General features: G+C 49.1%; 1 protein-coding gene across 6 annotated transcripts in view; it reads left to right on the top strand.

Annotated features, from left to right (window-relative positions):
* Positions 1 to 20,744, top strand: part of PDE9A (phosphodiesterase 9A) — a 106,243-nt gene that overhangs the window by 62,702 nt on the left and 22,797 nt on the right. For 5 of the 6 annotated variants that reach the window (XM_043874724.1, XM_043874725.1, XM_043874726.1 and 2 more), the window contains 3 exons: positions 6,421 to 6,475; positions 7,354 to 7,424; positions 16,426 to 16,510. In XM_043874724.1, the coding sequence (XP_043730659.1) occupies positions 6,421 to 6,475; positions 7,354 to 7,424; positions 16,426 to 16,510 (211 nt within the window). Of the gene's footprint in view, positions 1 to 6,169; positions 6,328 to 6,420; positions 6,476 to 7,353; positions 7,425 to 16,425; positions 16,511 to 20,744 lie in introns of those variants that run through there. The other variant, XM_043874728.1, reaches the window with a different exon arrangement.

Raw genomic sequence — 20,744 nt, 5'->3', positions numbered from 1 at the left:
TGGATGTGTGGGTGTGGTTGGCCTTTTGCACAGAGGCATTTTTTTTTTTTTTTTTTTTGGCCCTTTCCCCTTGCATAGGAATGCAGATCGTGCAGAATGTAAAGAAGCAGCTCAGGGCGAAATTATAGAGATGGCAGCGGAATGAGCGCCATGACCCATGACCAGCGCCCTGGGGCTCCATCCCTGCCAGCTCACCTTTGTGCCTGTGCACTTTCTGAAGACATCAGATTTGTTGACATGGGTGGCACATGGGCTGAGGTGTAGCTGTTACGTGGACCGGAATATGAATGTCCGAGCCTCAAATTCAACCGGGAAAAGGAAGGTATGGGATGAAGTGCTTGGGGTAGTAACTAAATTTCAGCATCAAAATCCTGTGGTTAAGACTTCCAATTCAGGAGATGCAGTTTTGAATCCTGGTCAGAGAGCTAAGATCCCACACACCTCTCAGCCAAAGAATCAAAACGTAACACAGAAGCAATACTGTAACAAATTCAATAAAGACTTAAAAAATAGTCCACATCAAAAAGAAAAATCTTTTTAAAAAATCCCCGTAACGCTCAAAGGAGCCCCCCCTCAAAAGACAAGGGGAAAGTCCCCCTTAACTTTTTCTTTCCATTCGCTCTATTAAATTTTTGTTAAACTTTTTTTAAGTCATTATACAATCACATGCAGTTGTAAGAAAAAATGCAGAGACCCAGGCACCCTTTACCCTTTTTCCAGGTATGGTAGCATCCTTCAGACTGCAGGAAGATCTCACCCCAGCACTGTCGACACTGCTTCAGTCCAGGCACAGAGCATCTCATCCCCCAAGGGGCCCTCGTGCCGTCCTTCTATGTTGTTCAGTGGTTAAGTCGTCTCCAACTCTGTGACCCTGTGAACTGCAGCAGGCCAGGCTTTGCTGTCCTTGACTATCTCCTGGAGTTTGCTCAGATTCATGTCTGTTGAGTCGATGAAGCCATCCAACCATCTCATCCTCTTGTCACCCTCTTCTCTTCCTGCCTTCAGTCTTTCCCAGCATCAGGGTCTTTTCCAGTGAGTCGGCTCTTTGCATCAAGTGACCAAAGTATTGGAGCTTCAGTCCTTCCAGTCATTGTTCAGGACTGATTTCCTTTAGGATTCACTGATTTGATCTTCTTGCTGTCCAAGGGATTCTCAAGAGTCTTCTGTAGCACCACAATTTGAAAGCATCAATTCTTTGGCACTCAGATTTCTTCTTATCCAACTCTCACAACCATGCTTGACTACTGGAAAAACCATAGCTTTGACTATGCAGACTTTTGTCAGCAAAGTGATGTCTCTGCTTTTTAATAGACTGTCTAGGTTTGTTATAGCCTTCCTTCCAAGGAGCAAGTGTGTCTTCTATAGTGTCATCCAGATCCCTTCTATCCACTGCCCCTTAACCCTTGACACTTATTCATCTGTTCTCCATCTCTATAGTTTTGCCATTTCAAGAATGTTCTATAAATGTATTCATCCAGAGAGTGAGTTTGGGGATTGACCTTTTTTCGCTCAGCATAATTCTCTAGAAATGCATCCAGGCTATTAACGTGTATCACAAGTTCAGTCCTTTTTATTACTGAGTAATATTTCATGGTGTGGCCGGAACACAGTTTGCTTATTCATTCACCTGCTGAAGGGCATCTGAGTTGTTTCTGGTTTAGGGCAATTAAAAATAAAAGCTGCTCTGAACATTGTGTACCAACTTCTGTGTAAACATAACCTGTCTCTTCTCTGTCCCAGAGGGCAAGTGCAGGTCATACAGTAGTTGTATGTTTAGTTTTGTTAAGAAAATGTCAAACCCTTTTGCAGAAGCGCTGTTCTGTTTTACATTCCCACCAGCAGTGTGTGAGTAAGCTAGTTTCTCTACATCTTTTCCAGCATTGGGTTTGTCACTTTTTTTTTTTTTTTAGCTTTTTTGATAAATGTGCAGTGATATTTCAGTGTCGTTTCATTTGCATTTCCCAATGACTCATGTAGCTCAGCATCTTTTCATGTACTTGTCATCCATCTGTATATTCTCTTCAGTAAAATGTCTGCTCGTGGCAATCTCTGGGGGTCCAGTGGTTAGGACTCAGCGCTTTCACCGCGGGGGCCTGGATTCAGTCCCTGATCAGGAACCAAGATCCCACAAGCCAAAACAAGTAGATGAATAAATGTCTGTGCCCTGCCCATTTTCAAATTGAGTTGTTCTGTTTTTTACTGTTGAGTTTTTACTATTCTTTTCATTGTCTATTTTAAAGTCTTTCTCAGATATGTGATTTGCAAATATTTTTTTTCCCCAGACTATATACCTTTTTATCTCTTAACAGGATTTTTCTCAAAGGAAAAGTTCTACTTTTGATAAAGTGCAGTTTATCAGTTTTCCCTTTTATGGATTGTTTTTGTTGTCAAGTCTGAGAACTCTCTGCCTAGCCCAAGAATCTGAAGATTTTCCTCTATTTTTTTCTAAGTTTTATAGTTTCCCATTTTACATCCAGAGTCCACTTTGCATTTGTTGTTGTTATTCAGTCACCAAGTCATGTCAGACTCTGTGACCCCATGGACTGCAGCACGCCAGGCTTCACTGTCCTTCACTATTTCCCAGAGTTTGCTCAAACTCATATCCATTGAGTCGGTGATGCTATCCAACCATCTCATTGTCTGTCACCCCCTTCTCTTCCTGGCCTCAATCTTTCCCAGCATCAGGGTCATTTCCAGTGAGTCGACTCTTTGCATCAGATGGCCGAAGTATTGACACTTCAGCTTCAGCATCAGTCCTTCCAATGAATATTCAGGGTTGATTTCCTTTAGGATTGACTGGTTTAATCTCCTTGCATTCCAAGGGACTCTCAAGCGTCTCCTCCAGGACCACAGTTCAAAAGCATCAGTTCTTCAGTGGTCATGTTCTTTATGGTTCAACTCTCACATCCATACATAATTACTAGACAAACCATAACTTTAACTCTACAGACCTTTGTCAGCAAAATGATATCTCTGTTTTTTAATATGCTGTCTAGGTTTGTCATAGCTTTCCTTCCAAGGAGCAAGTGTCTTTTAACTCCACGAATGTCTGCAGTCACTGTCCACAGTGATTTTGGGGTCCAAGAAAATAAAATCTTTCACTGCTTCCACTTTTTCCCCATCTATTTGCCATGAAGTGATGGGACCAGATGCCATGATCTTAGTCTGAATGTTGAGTTTTAAGCCAGCGTTTTCACCCTCCTCTTTCACCCTCATCACAAGACTCTTATGAAAATGGTAGGGCTCACCATTTATATCTTTCTTTCACCAGGGTTTTGTAGTTCTCAGCACACAATTTCTCCATATGTTTTATTTACACTTAGGTTATTTGAGTTTTTTTAAGTGTTTGTAAATGGTGCTGTGATTTTAATTTCAGTGTCTACATGGTCATTGCTAGTGTATATAGATACAGTCAGTTTATATATTTATCTTGTATACTGTGACCATGTTGAACTCACTTATTAGTTCTATTTTTATATTTTGCTGAATTCTAATTGCTAATATTTTGTTAAGAATTTTTGCATTCATGTTAATGGCAGATATTGATTTGCAGTTTTCTTTTTTTGTTGTCTTTGTTAGATTTGGTATCAGGTCAATACTAGCTTCACAAAGTGAATCAAAAAGTGTACCCTTCTCTTCTATTTTCTAGAAGAAATTGTTTAATTCTTGAAGGACTGATTAATTCTTCTCTAAATGTTTGGTAAAATTCCCCAGTGAAACCATTTGCACCTGGAAATTTCTTTGGAGGGACTTTTTAAATAAACACAATTTCCTTAATAGTTACAGACTGTTCAAATTGCGTGCTTCATATTGGATGAGTGTGATAGTTCATACTTTTCTAGGATCTGGTCCATTTTCATCTAGGATGTCAAGATTATGTGTTTAGAGTTGGTTTTAGTGTTTCCTTGTTAGCCTTTTGATGTCTGCAAGGCCTGTAATGCTGTCTCCCCTTTCATTCCAGGTACTGGTGATCTGTGTCTTCTCTCTGTGTTTCTCAGTCTTGCCAGGGATTTGTCAATTTATTGATATCTTTAAATAACCAGTTCTTTGTTTCATTGGTTTTCTGTGCTGTTTTTGTTTTCTATTTCATTGATTTCTGCTTTTTATTATATCCTTCCTTCTGCTGTTCTTGTGGGTTTGTTTTTGCTTTTCTTTTTCTAGGTTCTTAGATTATGGAGTTAAGAGTTTTCCTCGTTGTGAATGCAACCATACAGTGCTATAGATATTCCTCTCAGCACGGCTTTAGCTGTGTCCCACAGCTAAATTTTCATGTGTTGTATTTTCATTTTCATTCTACTTGGCAGAAAACAGCAAAATTGTAAAGCAGTTACCATTCAGTGTCTATTTTTATATCCCTTAAGACTTCCTCTTTGACCCATTTATTCCTTAGAAGTGTGTCGTTTAGTTTCAAAATGTGTGAAGATCTTTCTGTTACTGATTTCTAGTTTGATTCTCTTTAAGGTCATAAACCATACTCTATTTGGTTGTGGTTCTTTTAAATTTGTTGTGGGTTTTGTGTGTGTGTGTGGACCAACATATGGTCTATTTTGGTATATGCTTCATAGGCACAGGGCTTCCCTTGTGGCTCAGCTGGTGAAGAATCTGCCTACAGTATGGGAGACCTGGGTTTGATCCCTGGGTTGGGAAGATCCCCTGGAGAAGGGAAAGGCTACCCACTCCAGTATTCTGGCCTGGAGAACTTCATGGACTATATAGTCCATGGGTTCGCAAAGAGTCAGACACACCTGAGCGGCTTTCATTTCACTTCATAGTCACCTGAAAAGAATGTGCATTCTACAACTGTTGATGGACTTTTAAATATATGTCAAGACTGAGACAGACCACTAACTCTTGAAGGTTATATGATACACTTTTGCCCAAGATTTCAGAGTATGTGATCTAAAATACTGCTGAGTTCACCAAGGAGGCCTGTGAAGCCTTCTCACTGGTGGTTCTTGTCAATGGAGCCACCATTTTTCTTCCCTGGGGGGTCTGGTCCTCTCTGAAGGATAGGACTTTGATCAGCTTAACATGTGGCTCAATAAAGTTTCCTGGCTGACATTTTTACCCTTGTATTTCCAAGAGATATAAGGGGACATCGTTTTCCTTCTCATCAAGTCATAGGATGCTAAAGCCAGAGGAAACCTTGGATCATCTGGTCTACCCTTACATTTGGCAGGTGAAGGAATGAGGTCCTAGAGGTTATTTTAGATTATTTTTTAAAATGATTTTGTGAAATTAACATAAGTTGTTATAGAAGTATATTAGAAATACAGAAACAAAAATAAGGAAAAAAATATAATCTTACAACCAAAAAGTAACTACTATTATTATTTTGGAGTATACTCTCCCAAGTTTTAAGAAATGGAATCACACTGTCTTATGACTTTCTTAGTTTAATAATAGACATGAACATTTTTCTAAGATATTATTCCTAGTAGCAGAATATATTTCCACAGTGCAGATACACCATCATTTATATGGTATAAGTGATGTTCATTTGATGGGCATATAGGCGATTACAGTTTTCACTGTGTTAAATAACGCTGTGATGAACATCTTTTGTGTCCATACGTATGGTTTTTCCTAGAATTGGAGACACTAAATCAGAGCACATGAACATTTTTAGCTTTAGAGTCCTGTTGCCAAATTGGATTATTGGGGGTTTTGTCTGTCTGGACAGGCTTTGCTTGGTTTTGATTTGTGTTGGTTTTAGAGTCTATATGGAAGCTTACACGAGTTCAGGAGGAGGCCTTGTTTAGGTCCCCAGAGTTTTAGGGTGTGATCTAAGCAGCCACCTGGAACCAAGGGGAGAGCCTGCCCTTCCCAAGAGCATAGAGCGGCTGGATTGGTGCCATGCATTCCACACCTTTCTATGAGGCATCCTGCATTGGACCCGGTCAGGAAACAGGAAAATGGGCAGGTACATACAGCCTGGGGTCTGAACCTTGTAAATCCAGCCGCCCAGCCCAGTTTTATGTGCCAGGCTACAGAGGGACAAACTCGCTCACCCCAGCCGCTTCCTGTCTCTGGGACCTACCGTGAGAACGGTGTGTGTTGCACTCAAACTATGCTTTGAACTTTCTGTCATAGTAATTGCCCCCATAAAATGGACCAGGGCAACTGCATGAAAGTGTCCCATATTTAAAGACCAGTCCTGCCCGCTTTTATGACTGGTGCTGACTGCGGGAGGATCACAGCCCCAGCCACTCTGCCTAGGCACCGCTGAGAGCTGTCCCGGGGGACAGGGCATCTGAAGCTGGACGGGAAACCCGGGGCCCAGGAGAGGCTCTGCTGCTGACCAGTGGCCAGAGCACCCCCCGTCAGGTACCCAGGCAGCTCCTGGGTGCAGTGTTGGGGTTCAGCCCATGGTCCACAGAGCACACCCTTTTCCATCAGGCTTTCTTTTCTCATCTGCAGAGAAAGAAGAACTGATCCAGAACGTGCTGACCCAGGTGGCGGAGCAGTTCTCAAGGTACAGAATCTTCTGGATACATCCTTTCCAGGGCTGGGTACTCTTTCCCATGGCGAGTGGGCCCCTTGCTGTCTCAGCTGATGGGCCCTCACCCATCACTTCCCCAGAGAAGCTGCCTGCCTGGTGGGGTCCTTTGGGGATTCTGTAACTAAGCCAGCGTGCATGGGGTCCAGGAGACGCTAGCCTGCTGGTGCTTTCAGAGTAGGGACCCGCGTTGCTGAGAATGTCCTCAGCTGGCTCTTTGGGGCAAGGACTTCAGCCTATGGGAGTTGATAGCACAGAGATCCTGTGTTTGATGTCTGACTCACTCTTCATTCTGAGTTATGCTGCCGGTTCTGGAGTCAATGCTTTGCGTCTTCTCAGTTACCTCCTATGGCATCTTACTGCCCCCCGGGTATTTGAAATGGGGAGAAGCCATAGGGTATTTTCTTAAAGCCCAAGAGTTGTTGAACTGATTGGGTTGGAGCCCAGAGAAGGGCACACCAGCTGCCTGGGGTGGTCTGTGCCCAGCAGGACATGGTGTGTGCGGGGAGCGGGGCAGGGGGGCGGGCGGAGTGCTGGTCCGTGCCAGGGGTGAGCAGAGACCCCAGGTCCTCCCCAAAGAGCATCTGCTCACTGGCTGGGTATGGGGAGTAATCGTGCCCGCTCTGTGTTCCGGACTTGGAAAATACACCTTCGAGATAATTCCAGTGTGTCCTTTTCCTCCTCCCCGCCCGCCTCCAACTCCCATGAGTTCCTTAAAAGCAACTCCTCTGTTTGGGCCCCTCACCAGCCCACCTGTGAGCCTCACCATGGCAAGGAGCGGGAAAATGTTGACTGAACCCACTTTAACTTGGAGAATTTGAGGAGTTATGTTGTTTTGTTTTTTTCCTTCCCAGAGCTTTTAAAATCAACGAGCTGAAAGCTGAAGTTGCAAATCACTTGGCAGTGCTGGAGAAGCGCGTCGAATGTGAGTGGCATGTGGATGCCTTTTCACTGCTGTGTCTTTTAACCTCAGTGTAAATTAAACCACTTAAGCCGTGGTGTGTGATGATGGCAGGGGAGGTGAGGCTCAGAGCGAATGTCTTGTCTTTGTCAAGTACTCAGTACTTACCTTTGAAGTTAACAAAGGCTAGAAGAGTGATGAATCTTAAGCGTTTTATTCTGTTTGAGAAGTAACCCAGTAACTCGCAACATGTTAGAAGTACACAGTAATTTGTAATCCGGTACGTGTCATCAGATGGTATGTGTCGTGGTAGCACAGAAGAGCACAGAGGAAACTATGGGGCTTCCTAGACCGAGCCCCCCCAGAGACAAACCTCTGCAGAATAGCTTGTGTGTGTCTCTTTTTACATAAATGAGAACACACCAACCCATACTCTCTGGTTTCACAATTTTAGGGTAAGGTGCCTACTGAATGACCACCAGTGACTGCGTCTTGACTCAGTGACCAAGGAGCTAAAACTCCGGAAGATAACGGCTTCAGGCAGTCACCCTTTGTGTCCCATCCATAAAATAAGGGGCAGTGCTTGAATTCCTTGTGGTCCACAATTCCCCACCCAGGGCCCAAAGAGATGGCTTTTTGTCAGTGTCAAGGCTAATGTCAAGGTTAATGTCTCCTAGGCACTGACTTGTGGAGTGAGTAAACAGATTCCAGAGGTAAGGCTGTTGGGATGGCATCACAGCCTCTACCTGACTAACTCATTGAAGGTCACTTTTCATACCTTGTATGAACTGCTTGATTTTTTCCAAGAAAAAAAAAAAATCACGATTGTGTCCAAAACCAATTCACCTAAAGAACTTGAATCATGATTTACAGTCACCCTTTTCAAAGTGCGGCGGCTGCTGCTGCTGCTAAGTCACTTCAGTCATGTCTGACTCTGTGCGACCCCATAGATGGCAGCCCACCAGGCTCCCCCATCCCTGGGATTCTCCAGGCAAGAACACTGGAGTGTGTTGCCATTTCCTTCTCCAATGCGTGAAAGTGAAGTCATTCAGTCGTGTCCGACTCTTAGGACCCCATGGACCGCAGCCTACCAGGCTCCTCCATCCATGGGATTTTCCAGGCAAGAGTACTGGAGTGGGATGCCATTGCCTTCTCCGTCAAAGTGCAGTAGCGTTTTTTAAATCCATTTGGTCATTAGAGCTGCAAAACAGTTATGTTTTCCCCATTGACAGTGAAGGAGCCAAAGAGATTAGGTGACCTGCTTGAGTTCATTCAGCAAGGAAAAGTAAATACCATAAAGAAGGCTGAGCTTCGAAGAATGGATGCTTTTGAACTGTGGTGTTGGAGAAGACTCTTGAGAGTCCCTTGGACTGCAAGGAGATCCAACCAGTCAGTCCTAAAAGGAAATCAGTCCTGAATATTCATTGGAAGGACTGATGTTGAAGCTGAAGCTCCAGTACTTTGGTCACCTGATAGGAAGAACTGACTCACTGGAAAAGACTGTAATGCTGGGAAAGATTGAGGGAAAGAGGGGGAGGGGTCAACAGAGGGTGAGACGGCTGGATGGCACCATCAATTCAATGGACATGAGTTTGAGCAAACTCCGGGAGATAGTGAAGGACAGGGAAGCCTGGCATTGTGCAGTCCATGGGGTTGCAAAGAGTTGGACAAGACTTAGAGACCGAACAACAAGCCCTGGGGTCCTAGGGGGCAGCTCTCACCAGCACCTTTCACCATGAGGAGCTGGGGATTTGGGGGGAGGCTCCGGGAAGAGCAGGTTAGAAAGCGCTGTGGCAGCTGGCCTTGTAGCCACTGCCACAGACACTGGTCATGGCTGCACTGAGCAGAAAAGAGGCTTTGCCTCCAAGGGATTTTGGGAGGGGGTCCCCTGTGTGCTGAGAGTGTCAGGACGAGGCTCCTCAGTAGCCGTGCAGCAGGATCAATGCCCCATACACCACATAGAGCTGATGCAGTGAGGACTCGGATCTGGCAGATCTGAGCCCCAGATGTACAGTATCCCCAGCACCCCAAGATCAGTGCCAGGAGCCCCATAGCTCATGGCCACCGCGGCAAACATCAGGCTTCTTCTCTGTTCACCAGCTGCAGGTCCAGAGTCTGGACAGAGTGGACCCCGTGTCCACACACACACCCTGCCCCCTACCCCTGCCCACTGCAGGGAAGGCCAGAGAAACTGAGTATGTTGGTTTCCTGGGGTTGTCATGTCAAAGCACCCAAACGAGGGGGCTTGGAACAACAGCAGTGAATTCTCCCACAGTCTGGAGGCCAGATGCCTGAGGTCAAGGTGCAGCAGGGCCAGTTCCTTCTGGAGGGATCCTGTCCCGAGCCAGCTGCGCCTTCCAGGCTGCCCTGGAGCTTGGCGTGTGGCCGTCACTGCAGGCTGCTGCTGCCTGCACTCAGCCTCCCCCTGTGCACCTTCGTACTCGGGTCTCCCCTACCTTCCCGCATCAGGCACCTCTCTGTGGATTTTGTGCCCACCCTCACCCAGGACGATCTTATCTCAGGATCCACACTTGCATTCTGGGGTCAGGATGTGAGCCTGTTCCTTTGTCGTTGTTCACTTGGTCAGTCATGTCCGACTCTTTGCAGCCCATGGACTGCTGAATGCCAGGTTCCTCTGCCCTTTACTCTCTCCTGGAGTTTGTTCAAACTCATGTCCATTGAGTCGGTGATGCCATCCAACCATCATGTCCTCTGTCGTCCCCTTCTCCTCTTGCCCTCAATCTTTCCCAGCATCAGGATCTTTTCCAGTGAGTCGGCTCTTCACATCAGGTGGCCAAAGGATTAGAGCTTCAGCTTCAGCATCAGTCTTTCCAATGAATATTCTGAGTTGATTTCCTTTAAGATTGACTGCTTTGATCTCCTTGCTGTTCAAGGGACCTTCAAGAGTCTCCTCCAGCACCACAGTTCAAAAGCATCCGTTCTTCAGCACTCAGCCTTCTTTATGGTCCAGCTCTCACATCCGTACATGACTACTGGAAAAACCATAGGTTTGACTCTACAGACCTTTGTCGGCAAAGTGATGTCTCTGCTTTTTATTACGCTCTCTAGATTCATCATAGCTTTTCCCTATGTCATTGCCTGTCTCTTATGGGGGCACAATTCAACCACTGCTGTGAGCGTTTGCTGTTTCATCTTCTGCAGTGGGAGGCAAGCCCCACTTCCCACCAAGCCCCATGGGGTAGAACTGTCCACACGTGGGAAGTGGTTCAGCCAGAGATCACAAAAAGCATTCACTGCTGAGTCACTGCCTACACTTACACAGAAGAACCGTCTTCCAGTCACCACCTGGAGAGCAGATGCCTGGCAGGTGGAGGGGGGCAGCAGGTGCCTCCTGCTTCATCCTCCTCTCCTCCAGCTCCACTGGCCCCTCCCTGCACAGAAGCCAGCTCCAGGCCTTCCATTCTTTGTACACAGGCGTGTTAAAGAGGCCGTTAATTAATTTCCAGAACTCCTGCCGAGAGCTGTGAGACTTCCGGTCTCTGGCCGTGAGAGCAACAATCAGGCAGAGAGGTGTCTGTATTTTTGCCTTCAGGTGGCTCGTGGATTGAGGACCGTTAAAGGACAGAGCCGTGGTAACCATCTCCCCTGGCCTGTCCTTGCCCCAAATCCTCCAGAACTAACTTGAATCTCCTCCTAGGGCTCTTGTGTGAATCACAGAAGTCACACACATGCGCATAGGTTACCTGGAAGACACGGTCCAGGCTCACGAGATCACAGTTACCCGTGTTTTTACTAGTTGTGTTCATTCTAGCCCCGGAGACCCGGGCCCTGAACGGCAGGGGTGGAGGGGGCTTGCATTTCTCAGGGAGACGAGAGGGTCAGGGTTAGGGTTCCAGGAGCTTTGGACAGCTGGATCGTTGGGGTTGGGGGCACTCTGGGCAGCGGGTTACCCCAGCCCCATTTTGGTACCTCTCCCCATGTCAGCCCCCAGCACCCCCATCTCCTCCTGGTTGCTCTCTGTGCACAGGAATGTGGGGGTTCACACACCACAGGAAGTGGTTCTTGTGCCCCTTGAACTCCACTTGGCTTTAGGCCTGTCCTCTCCTGGCACTTGTGGCTGACTGCCCCTCAGCTCCCCAGGCTCCACTGCTAACCTGGAAATGACCACTGTTGCCTCACCTGAGCTGAGCCCCCGGGACAGGGGGGTATGCGTTCCAAAGAGCCGCCCAGACGTAGCATCTGTGCCTCCCGCAAAGACATCACAGGGACCCTAGAAGTGGACAGGGGAGGCCCTCTGAACAGGGGTCCGGCAGTCAGACCTCTGTCATCAGTCACTTGGGGAACTGGTCACCCCAGGCTCTCAGAAGGTCAGTCCTGACCCTGCACTGCTGCCAGAAGCAAGCCAGCCTGTGAAGGCTGCCAGGCTGCTCCACTAGGCCCGGCCAGATGTGGACACACATACACACAGACACACAGACACAGAGGCATATACGCACCCATACATGTAGACACACACAGAAACATAGGCACATATACTCAATAGTACACAAACCCTTGCATACATACACATATGAACGGGCCAGCGCACCATGCTCACGCGCATATGTGCTGGGTCTGGTGTGTCTGAGCTGCTACTGACTGTTCTCTGCTTCTGAGGTCCAGAGAGGCACCCGCTAGAACTGCCTGTCTGTAAACCACGTTACATTGGTCTGACTTGTGTTTGAATGGAATTTCCTGCTTTTTTTTTTTAACCTTCTCAAGTGTTTAATTTTTTGGAGTCAAATATAAATTTTGCTGTAGCTCTTAATTCACCTTAAAGACTTTCCTTCCTTTTCTACAGAATGTTTTCCTTCTTCAGGAGGCTGGGGTCTCACTTAGATGGAAGGATGTTTTAAACACAGGACACCCAGGGCCTCCTCTTGCTTCCTGGCTGGAGGTGAACCGTCCAGGGCACCCCCCTCCCTCTCTCCCTTTCTTCTTGTTTGCAGGACGGGCCCGGGCACCCTGCAGGCACAGGGCAGCCCTGCTCCCATCCAGCCTTTGTCCTTGCCCGTGCGTACTATGTGCTAAGTCACTCAGTCATGTCTGACTCTTTGCAACCTCATGGGCTGTAGCCCACCAGGTTCCTCTGTCCATGGGATTCTCTGAGCAAGAATACTGGTATGGGTAACCGTTACCTTCTCCAGGGAATCTTCCTGACCCAGGGATCAAACCTGTGTCTCTTACATCTCCTGCATTTGCAGGTGGGTTCTTTACCACTAGCGCCACCTGGACGCGAGTTCCATCCCTGGATCAGGAAAATCCCCTGGAAAAAGGCATGGCAACCCACTCCAGTATTCTTGCCCAGAGAACCCCGTGGACAGAGGAGCCTGGCGGTCTACAGTCCCTGCCCAGGCCTGGCCCAAAACCTAAAGACCGTAGAGCTGGCCGCAGGGGCCTGAGTTTACAGCCAGGTCAAGCAAAAAACCCAGAAGACTGAAACCAAACCTTGCTTTTCTTTTTGTCACTTGGGAAATGTGCCTTATGCAAATTCCTTAGCAGAGTTCTTGGCAGAAATGCTGAAACACAGCTCTATTCCTACGTGTCTGTAAACAATTTTCAAAGCTCTGCAGGCCCACCAGGGCCTGGCCTGCCCACAGTAGCCTCTCAGGAGAGCCCGACGGGGCTGGGGGGAGGAGAGAACAGGACAGAGCTGCCTCCGTGACCACCCTCTTGCTCCTGCTCACTGAGGCCCCCTTCCTGAAGCCAGCATCCCTCTTAGTGAATCATTCCTGAACATTCTCCTCCAGGGCAGCTGTGACCTGCAAAGGCCCCAGAGTCACTTCTAAAGACCAAGAGAGGCCAGCAGAGTCCATGTGATGCTCAGGCCGCTAGTCTGGGGCTCTGGGCTGTGTCACCTGTGTTTAAAGTTTGGAACTGACGAGCGGGCCGAGATGTGGGCAGCTGACATCCGTCCCCACCATGGGACCTCACTGGGTCACCATAGGACCTGGGGAGGCCCAGCGCAGTCGGCCTTCTCACTCCCCCAGGATCTTCCAAAAGGGAGCCTGGTGTCCAGCAAGGCCTGGGAGGGGCTGCCCCACGTCCATGCGTGCCTGCATCTGCCCAGCATCTCCCAGCTTCCTCCCTGCGCTCTGGCACTTTAATCCCATGACATGTTGTTTTCTCATCCATTGATGAATGCACTTTTTGCCATCTCGTTGCTCACCGTCAATTTCCTTGGCAACCAGGGTCCATTTCATAAACATCTTTGCTGTAAATTCTGGATCTCTGAGATTCAGATAAGTGATATCATACCGTGTAGCCCAAAAGACTGAATCTTAACATCACCCCCAATAAATGGCCAAGGACTCTGATCTACATCAATTCCAATATCCATTCGGTCAAACATCAGGCAGCCACCAAGAGCCATGAGCTAGTGGGCAGCTGCTAACAGGAGCATCCTTAACCCTGATGATGGAAAAAAGCAAATGAGAAAACAGAGCGGCATAATCCCCAAATTTGTCTTTTAAAAAAAAAAATTTTTTTGATATGGATCATTTTTAAAGTCTTTATCTGATTTGTTACAGTATTGTTTCTATCTTATGTTTTGGTCTTTTGGCTTCGAGGCATATTGGCTCTTAGCTCCCCAACCAGGTATTGAACCCCGGGCCCCCTGCATTGAAAGATGAAGCCTTAACCACTGGATTGGCAGGAAAATCTCCTGTCTCTTTAAAAATAAGAGTAAATAGATAGATATTAAGAATGCATGGGGGTGGGAGAGAAATGCCTGGAAGGATATATACACACACACACATATATATAACATTGTTGTTGTGGTTCAGTCGTTCAGTCACGTCTGACTCTTTGTGACCCCATGGACTGTAGCATGACAGGCTTCCCTGTCCTTCACTGTCTCCCAGAGCTTGCTCAAACTCATTTCCATCGAGTTGGTGATACTGTCCAACCATCTTATCCTCTGTCACCCCCTTCTCCTCCTGCTTTCCATCTTTCCTAGCATCAGGGTCTTTTCCAATGAGTTGGCTCTTGGCATCAGGTGGCCACAGTATTGGACCTACGGCCTCAGCATCAGTTCCTCCAATGAATATTCAGGATTAATTTCCTTTAAGATTGACTGGTTTGATCTCCTTGCAGTCCAAGGAGCTCTCAAGAGTCTTCTCCAACACCATATAATCGTAAATGAATTCTCTTCTGGCCCAATGGGCTCACGGATACATTTTTAAATACTCTTCTTTGATAGGCCCTGTATTTGCTCCATTTTCTGTAGTAGTCATAAGTTATTTTGCATTCAGAAAAGTGATGCTGGAAACATAGTGAGTGTAACCGTGGACCCTGACTGGCAGGGCACGGCCGCCCTGTTTGGACTATCCAGCATGGTCTGTCTCTTCCCCATTTGGATTCCCTTTTTGGATCCAAGTCTATGCCACATGCCAGGTCGCTTCTCCAGCTGTATTCCCCTTTCTGAAATTTTCTGCCCGTCACGTGTTAGCAACCCTTTCCTGGGCCCCTTCCTGCCACTGATGTTGACTCCACTGTATGACCCAGTGACCGACGCGGCTGCGATGTCATCCCCCCCTCCGAGGGGTGAGCATCTTGCAGTGGGACCGAGGCTGAAGGGTGCCTGGGGGGGTGCACACTCCTGGTCCCAATGCAAACCTTTACGGTGTGTGTTGCTGCACTTCTTCTTGGGAGTGGGCCCAAGCTTCCATCCACCTCCTAACAGGGTCCGTGATGCAAGAAAAGACTGAGAGCATCCGACCCCAAAGGAAGATGTGGGGTCCCGGTGGGAGCTCGAAGTACCGATGTCATTTCCTCCACCCCCTCCACCTCACTGCCCCGCTTCCTGGTACAGATTGGCATCCCACAAGGCACAGAAGCAGGTCACCAGGACCAGATTCAGAGATCGAATCCTCCAGATTCCTGCCGCACAGACGGAAAGACGCCATGGTTTCACAAAGCCTAGCCCCCGCTTGGCCCCTGACCCTGAAATGTTTAGAAAACCCGCCCAGGGAGGTTCTAGTTCCTGCCTGTCTGCCCAGGGCGGTGCTGGGAAAATTTCCACTGCTGTGAGCTCCAGAGCTGCTGACAGCTCCTCCCGGCAGGGAGGGGATTAATGAAACGAGCGGAAGTCACCGAGCTGCTTTGTTTTCTTTTAGAAATCATCTGCATTTTATTTTTAGCCGTATTCAGAGCCACGCTCCATGAAAAGGGGGATGAGTGGCATCGTGGGTAGTATCTTTTTGCATAAAAATCGAGGTGTGATTACAAAGTAACAAAGCTCATCTTTTTTATTTCTTATGAACTGACTCTAGTCTGAAAGCCTTTCCAAAGCTGGCAGCATTTCTGGGCTAAATACGCACCTGCCAAGTGTGTATGTCTTGAAGTTGAATACTCGCTTGTGGGTGTAAGCGCCAGTTCATCCTTTGATGAAAAACAAAATAGTAGTGTTCCGACTTAAGGGACCCCCCCCCCTCGCCACAGCACCCCGGAAGTATGACCAAGCCTGGGGTCCTTCTGGCCTGTTCATTTCTCACCATTTCAAGTCTGGACTTCTGGTTAACTGCTCTACAGGATCTTAAAGTGCAAAGCTCCTTATCTTAATGAAATTTCCATTCTTGCTGGGAAGCTGTGATTTTGCCCCCTGAAACTTCTGTTGCATTTTAATACCCTGGGAACACATAACCCCCTTTTTCTTTGAGGGATAAAAGACACTCTGTCCCGGATCCTCAGCTGGTGCTTAGGGGTATGGAGAGAAAGCAAGAAGTGGATGAGCGCGGAGTGGAGATTCATGGAGTGGGGAGGGGGAGGGGCTTCCATCCTAGAGGGATCACGGGTCTGAATGCGATGAACAGGCGTGTGTCTGGGGGCAGCTGTGTTTCAGCTGAGTGAGGGGGAGGCCAGAGAATCAGCAGGGTGGGTGGGAGTGGGATCCAGTGTCTGAGCCAGCCTCCCCTCCTTCCCACTCGCCAGTGGACATGGGAGCCGTGGGCTAACCCCCAGTTACCAGCCTTCCCATCCTCCGCCGTGTATCCATGGTAACCCCCTTGTTTCTCTTGGTCCCCAGTGGAAGGACTAAAAGTGGTGGAGATTGAGAAATGCAAGAGTGACATTAAAAAGATGAGGGAGGAGCTGGCAGCCAGAAGCAACAGGTAAGGTCTGCGCCGGGGGAGGCACGGGCAGACGGCTGGGGGAGAGCACTGCATAGCCATATGGGCCGGAGGGGGCCCTGGGCTTTTTTTTCCCCAGAAGCGAGGCTGAAGAATCTGGTTCAGCTGGGCTTGGGTGGGCACCGTCTGGGATCTGCTTTTCAGTTACACAGCTTTCTTCTCATAAAAGAGAGTTTATGGCAGTGGGAGGCGGGGAGGATGACGTCACAGAAGAGGAGAGGAAGCGACCTACAGAAAATGGTTAAGATTCACACCCTCAGCTTGAACAAAGTCAACATCGATTATTTTGAAAAAGGGACCAATTAAAGGAGAAGGGCCTTTGGCTTCCAGAGGACACATGTCCTGGAGCCTCAGAGTCCCCGCTTTCGTATGGATGTCCCCACAGCACAGAGTCGGAGAAGGCAATGGCACCCCACTCCAGTACTCTTGCCTGGAAAATCCCATGGACGGAGGAGCCTGGTGGACTGCAGTCCATGGGGTCCCTAGGAGTCGGACACGGCTGAGCGACTTCACTTTCACTTTTCACTTTCATGCATTGGAGAAGGAAATGGCAACCCACTCCGGTGTTCTTGCCTGGAGAATCCCAGGGACGGGGGAGTCTGGTGGGCTGCCGTCCATGGGGTTGCACAGAGTCAGACACGACTGAAGTGACTTAGCAGCAGTAGCAGCGCAGAGTGGCCAGTCAGGGGAGCAATACCACAGTCTGGACACATAAGTCACTTGTCCCTCGGAACGAGGGTCCCTCCATGCCTGCCCCTGGGGAGCCAGGGTGAAATGCCCAGGCTGCCAAAATCCATGAAAAAACACCCCAAGCACTTCTTGGAGAGTGGGGTTTCGGGTGCAGCTGGGCCCCTGGCCGAAACTGAGGTCAAAGCAGATGTTCAGGTTGGGGGTGGAGATGTCCCGGTCAGCCGAGATGATGCGGGACGAGATGCCTGCATGGAGCACTTACTGTGTGCAGGGCTGTGCCGGGCGCTCTCTGATGCGAGCAGCTCTGCCTATCTGCCCTCCGGGGTTGCTTCATGCCCACGGTCACCCGTCTGGAGCCTGCATGGTGATGATGTGGCCTGTCACCCCCAGAACCCCTTGCCACTAAGGTGGCTGAGGTTACACTGGGCCTAATGAGACTTAACAGGACTCCTGGGCCCACTCACAAACCTGTGCAGACACACCGGATCATCTTACAAGGCCGCCTGACACCCTGAAGGTCATTCCCAGAATTTTCAAAATTGAGGGCAACCTGCTTAGTGGGGAGGGTGGCTGAGTGTGGGGCCTTTGGGCCAGGAGGAGACAGGGAAGCTGGTGGTCCCGTCAGAGAGTGGTGAGGCTGGCAGCCTTGGAGTGAGCTCGGGACTAGCCCGATGGGCTCAGAGCCACATTGGCATGTCTTCCCAGGACCACGCCATGTTCATGTCATACTTGTCATCTAGCTTGGATTCTCTGAGACCAGCCTGGGACTGGCTGCCTGTGGCCCAGTGCCATGTCTGCTGCAGCGAGAGGGGGCAGGGGTGTGCTCTGGGCCCCGTCGCCCACCTTCCCTCTGGAATTGCCTCACCCACAAACATGTTGCATCCGTGGAGCCCACAGAGCACTTTTGGGAGACAGGTTGGTTTTTTTGAGATATAGTTGGTTCTCAGGTGGCACAGTGGTAACGAGTCTGCCTGCACCACAGGAGATGCAGGTTTGATCCCTGGGTCGGGAAGATCCAAACTAGATCCCCTGGAAAAGGAAATGACAACCGGCTCCAGTATCCTTGCCTGGGAAATCCCCTCGACAGAGGAGCCTGGTGGGCTGCAGTCCATGAGGTTGCAAAGAGTCAGACATGACGGAGCAACTGAGCACACACATTAGTTGAAGGTGCACATAGTAGGAGGGGTTTTATAATGCAGCCTGTCATCCCTGCTCAAATGACTGACTCCTGCCACTTCCTGGAACAGCCCGGGTGAGCCATGAGCCCCCACCAGCCAGTCTCACCCCCTCCAGATTGCAGGTGCCCTCTTCTGTACAGAGCCTGGTGGGGGCAGGGGTGAGGCAGCGCTTCCAGTATGGTCTCTGACATGCACTGGCCATTCGGGTCGGATCGCAAGAGAAAAATCAGAATTTCATCCAGGTTGTGTTAGTTTCTTGGGGCTGCTATAACAAAGTACCACTAACTGAGGACTGAAAACAGTTTATTTTCCCACAGTTCTGAGGGTTAGAAGTCTGAAACAAAGGTGTCAGGAAGGCCAGACTCGCCAGGAAGGCTCTCGGGGGACCTGTTCCAGGCCTCTCTTCCAGCTTCTGGGGGTGTCAGTGATTCTTGGGGCTCCTTGGCTTGCAGGGCATCACTCCAGGGTCTGCCTCTGTCTCCGCATGGCCTTTCTCTGTGGGTCTATCTGTGTCCAAGTGTCCCCTGTGACCAGTCAACTCACATGGATGTGAGAGCTGGACAGTAAAGAAGGCTGAGTCCTGAAGAATGGATGCTTTTGAACTGTGGTGCTGGAGAAGATTCTTGAGCGTCCCTTGGACAGCAAGATCAAACCAGTAAATCCTAAAGGAAATCAACCCTGAATTTTCACTGGAAGGAAGGACTGATGCTGAAGCTGAAGTTCCAATACTTTGGCCACCTGATTCAAAGAGCCGACTAATTGGAAAGAACCCTGATGCTGGGAAAGATTGAGGGCAAGAGGAGAAGGGGGCGACAGAGGATGAGTTGGTTGGATGACATCACCAATTCAGTGGACATGAACTTGGGCAAACTCTGGAAGATAGTGAAGGACAGGGAACCCTGGCATGCCTCAGTCCATGGGGAGGTTGGGGCTGGGAGTGGGGGCAAAGAATCAGGTATGACTTGGCGACTGAACAACAATAGTCATACTGAGTGAGGGGTCACCTTCCTCCAGCATGGCCAATCTGAACTCATTACATCTGTGACAGCCCTATTCCAAATGAGGTCACAGTCAGAGGTGCTGTTAGGACCTCAGGGTATGAGGACACATAAGGGACATAACATACCACATGGAGAAGACCCACCTGATCTCAGAGCACAGGGTAGACGAGATGTCCCCTGAAGGTGCCTCTCTGAGGCAGAGAGAGCTGACCTGGGCTCATCCAAGTGTTGAAGCCTCTTCCATATGCCGCCCCCCGCCAGAAGTGCATTCTTGGAGTTCACAGTGCCGTGGTAATCCGAAGAGGTGTCCTCCCTGTATCGTAACCAAGTCTAGAGCGATGTCATCTCAGCCAGCAGTTTTCACAGCAGCCTTGTAGGTGAGAGACGAGTAATTGTAACTCTTCAATCAAAAATAGAGTAGCGTAAAGTCTCAAACATTCCCGACACAATCGGGAAAAGGAAATCAAGCCTCCTGGGCGTAGGTCTGATCCACAGCAGCATCACCCACCTGAGACCCTGGCCCAGGAACCCGGCGGCGCCCTGTGCCCCATACAAACAGCCCTGCCCTTTTCTATATGGAGAAATTGACTCAGATCGAGGGTAAGTCGTTTGCACTGCCCCCCCACAGTCTCTGTTGATAGCAGGGTTCCATCCTAACTAATCACAAAGAGGGTCAGGCCATTCAGCATTCTGGGAGCTGGCTTGTTACCTGGGACCAGCTTTGTTACCTGGGATCACACAGCTGAGCAGCTCTTTCTGACGATGTCAGCCCAGCTAGGCAGTGGTCCTGCCTATGGCGGGGCTGAGAGAGGAACAAAGGTCCCAGCCCGGGCGAGCCCAGCTCTGTACCCGCTCGGGTGGTCAGTGAGTCTGAAGTGATGACCACCATCAGCCACCCATGAGCACACCCCAGTGTGGCCTTGGAGCCAGGGCTCTGCATGGACCAAAACCATCTTCCCCCAGGAAACAACAGGATAGTGGTTGGGTTGGATCAGACTCAGACCCACAGACAACCTCGGAGCAGGCAAGAGTCCCCTGAGACCCAGGCCTTGGGTTTCTCTTGGCTTTTCCCCAAGAGGAAAGAAGGCGAATCGCCTGCCCAGCTGTAGGGCAAGGTCCTACCCCACTGAGCACGTGTCCACAGAGTGGAGCTGGCAGGTTCATCCCAACAGGGCTCTGCGGGAACACTCGGGGCAGCCCTGGAGCCCACCATCTCTGCTTCTGTCCCAAACACCTGGCCTCAACCACTGGACTGAGCCCCAGGAGAGGGAGGGCTGGGAGTGCAGAACACAAAAGCAAAAACCAGCCCCAAATAGGAAAGGAGAGACATCATGCCAGAGGCTTTGT

This window comes from Cervus elaphus, chromosome 19, assembly GCF_910594005.1.
Source record: "Cervus elaphus chromosome 19, mCerEla1.1, whole genome shotgun sequence".
Taxonomy (NCBI): Eukaryota; Metazoa; Chordata; class Mammalia; order Artiodactyla; family Cervidae; genus Cervus; species Cervus elaphus.
The sequence above is the reverse complement of the archived record's forward strand: the minus strand, read 5'-3'. Positions and strand labels throughout refer to the sequence as shown.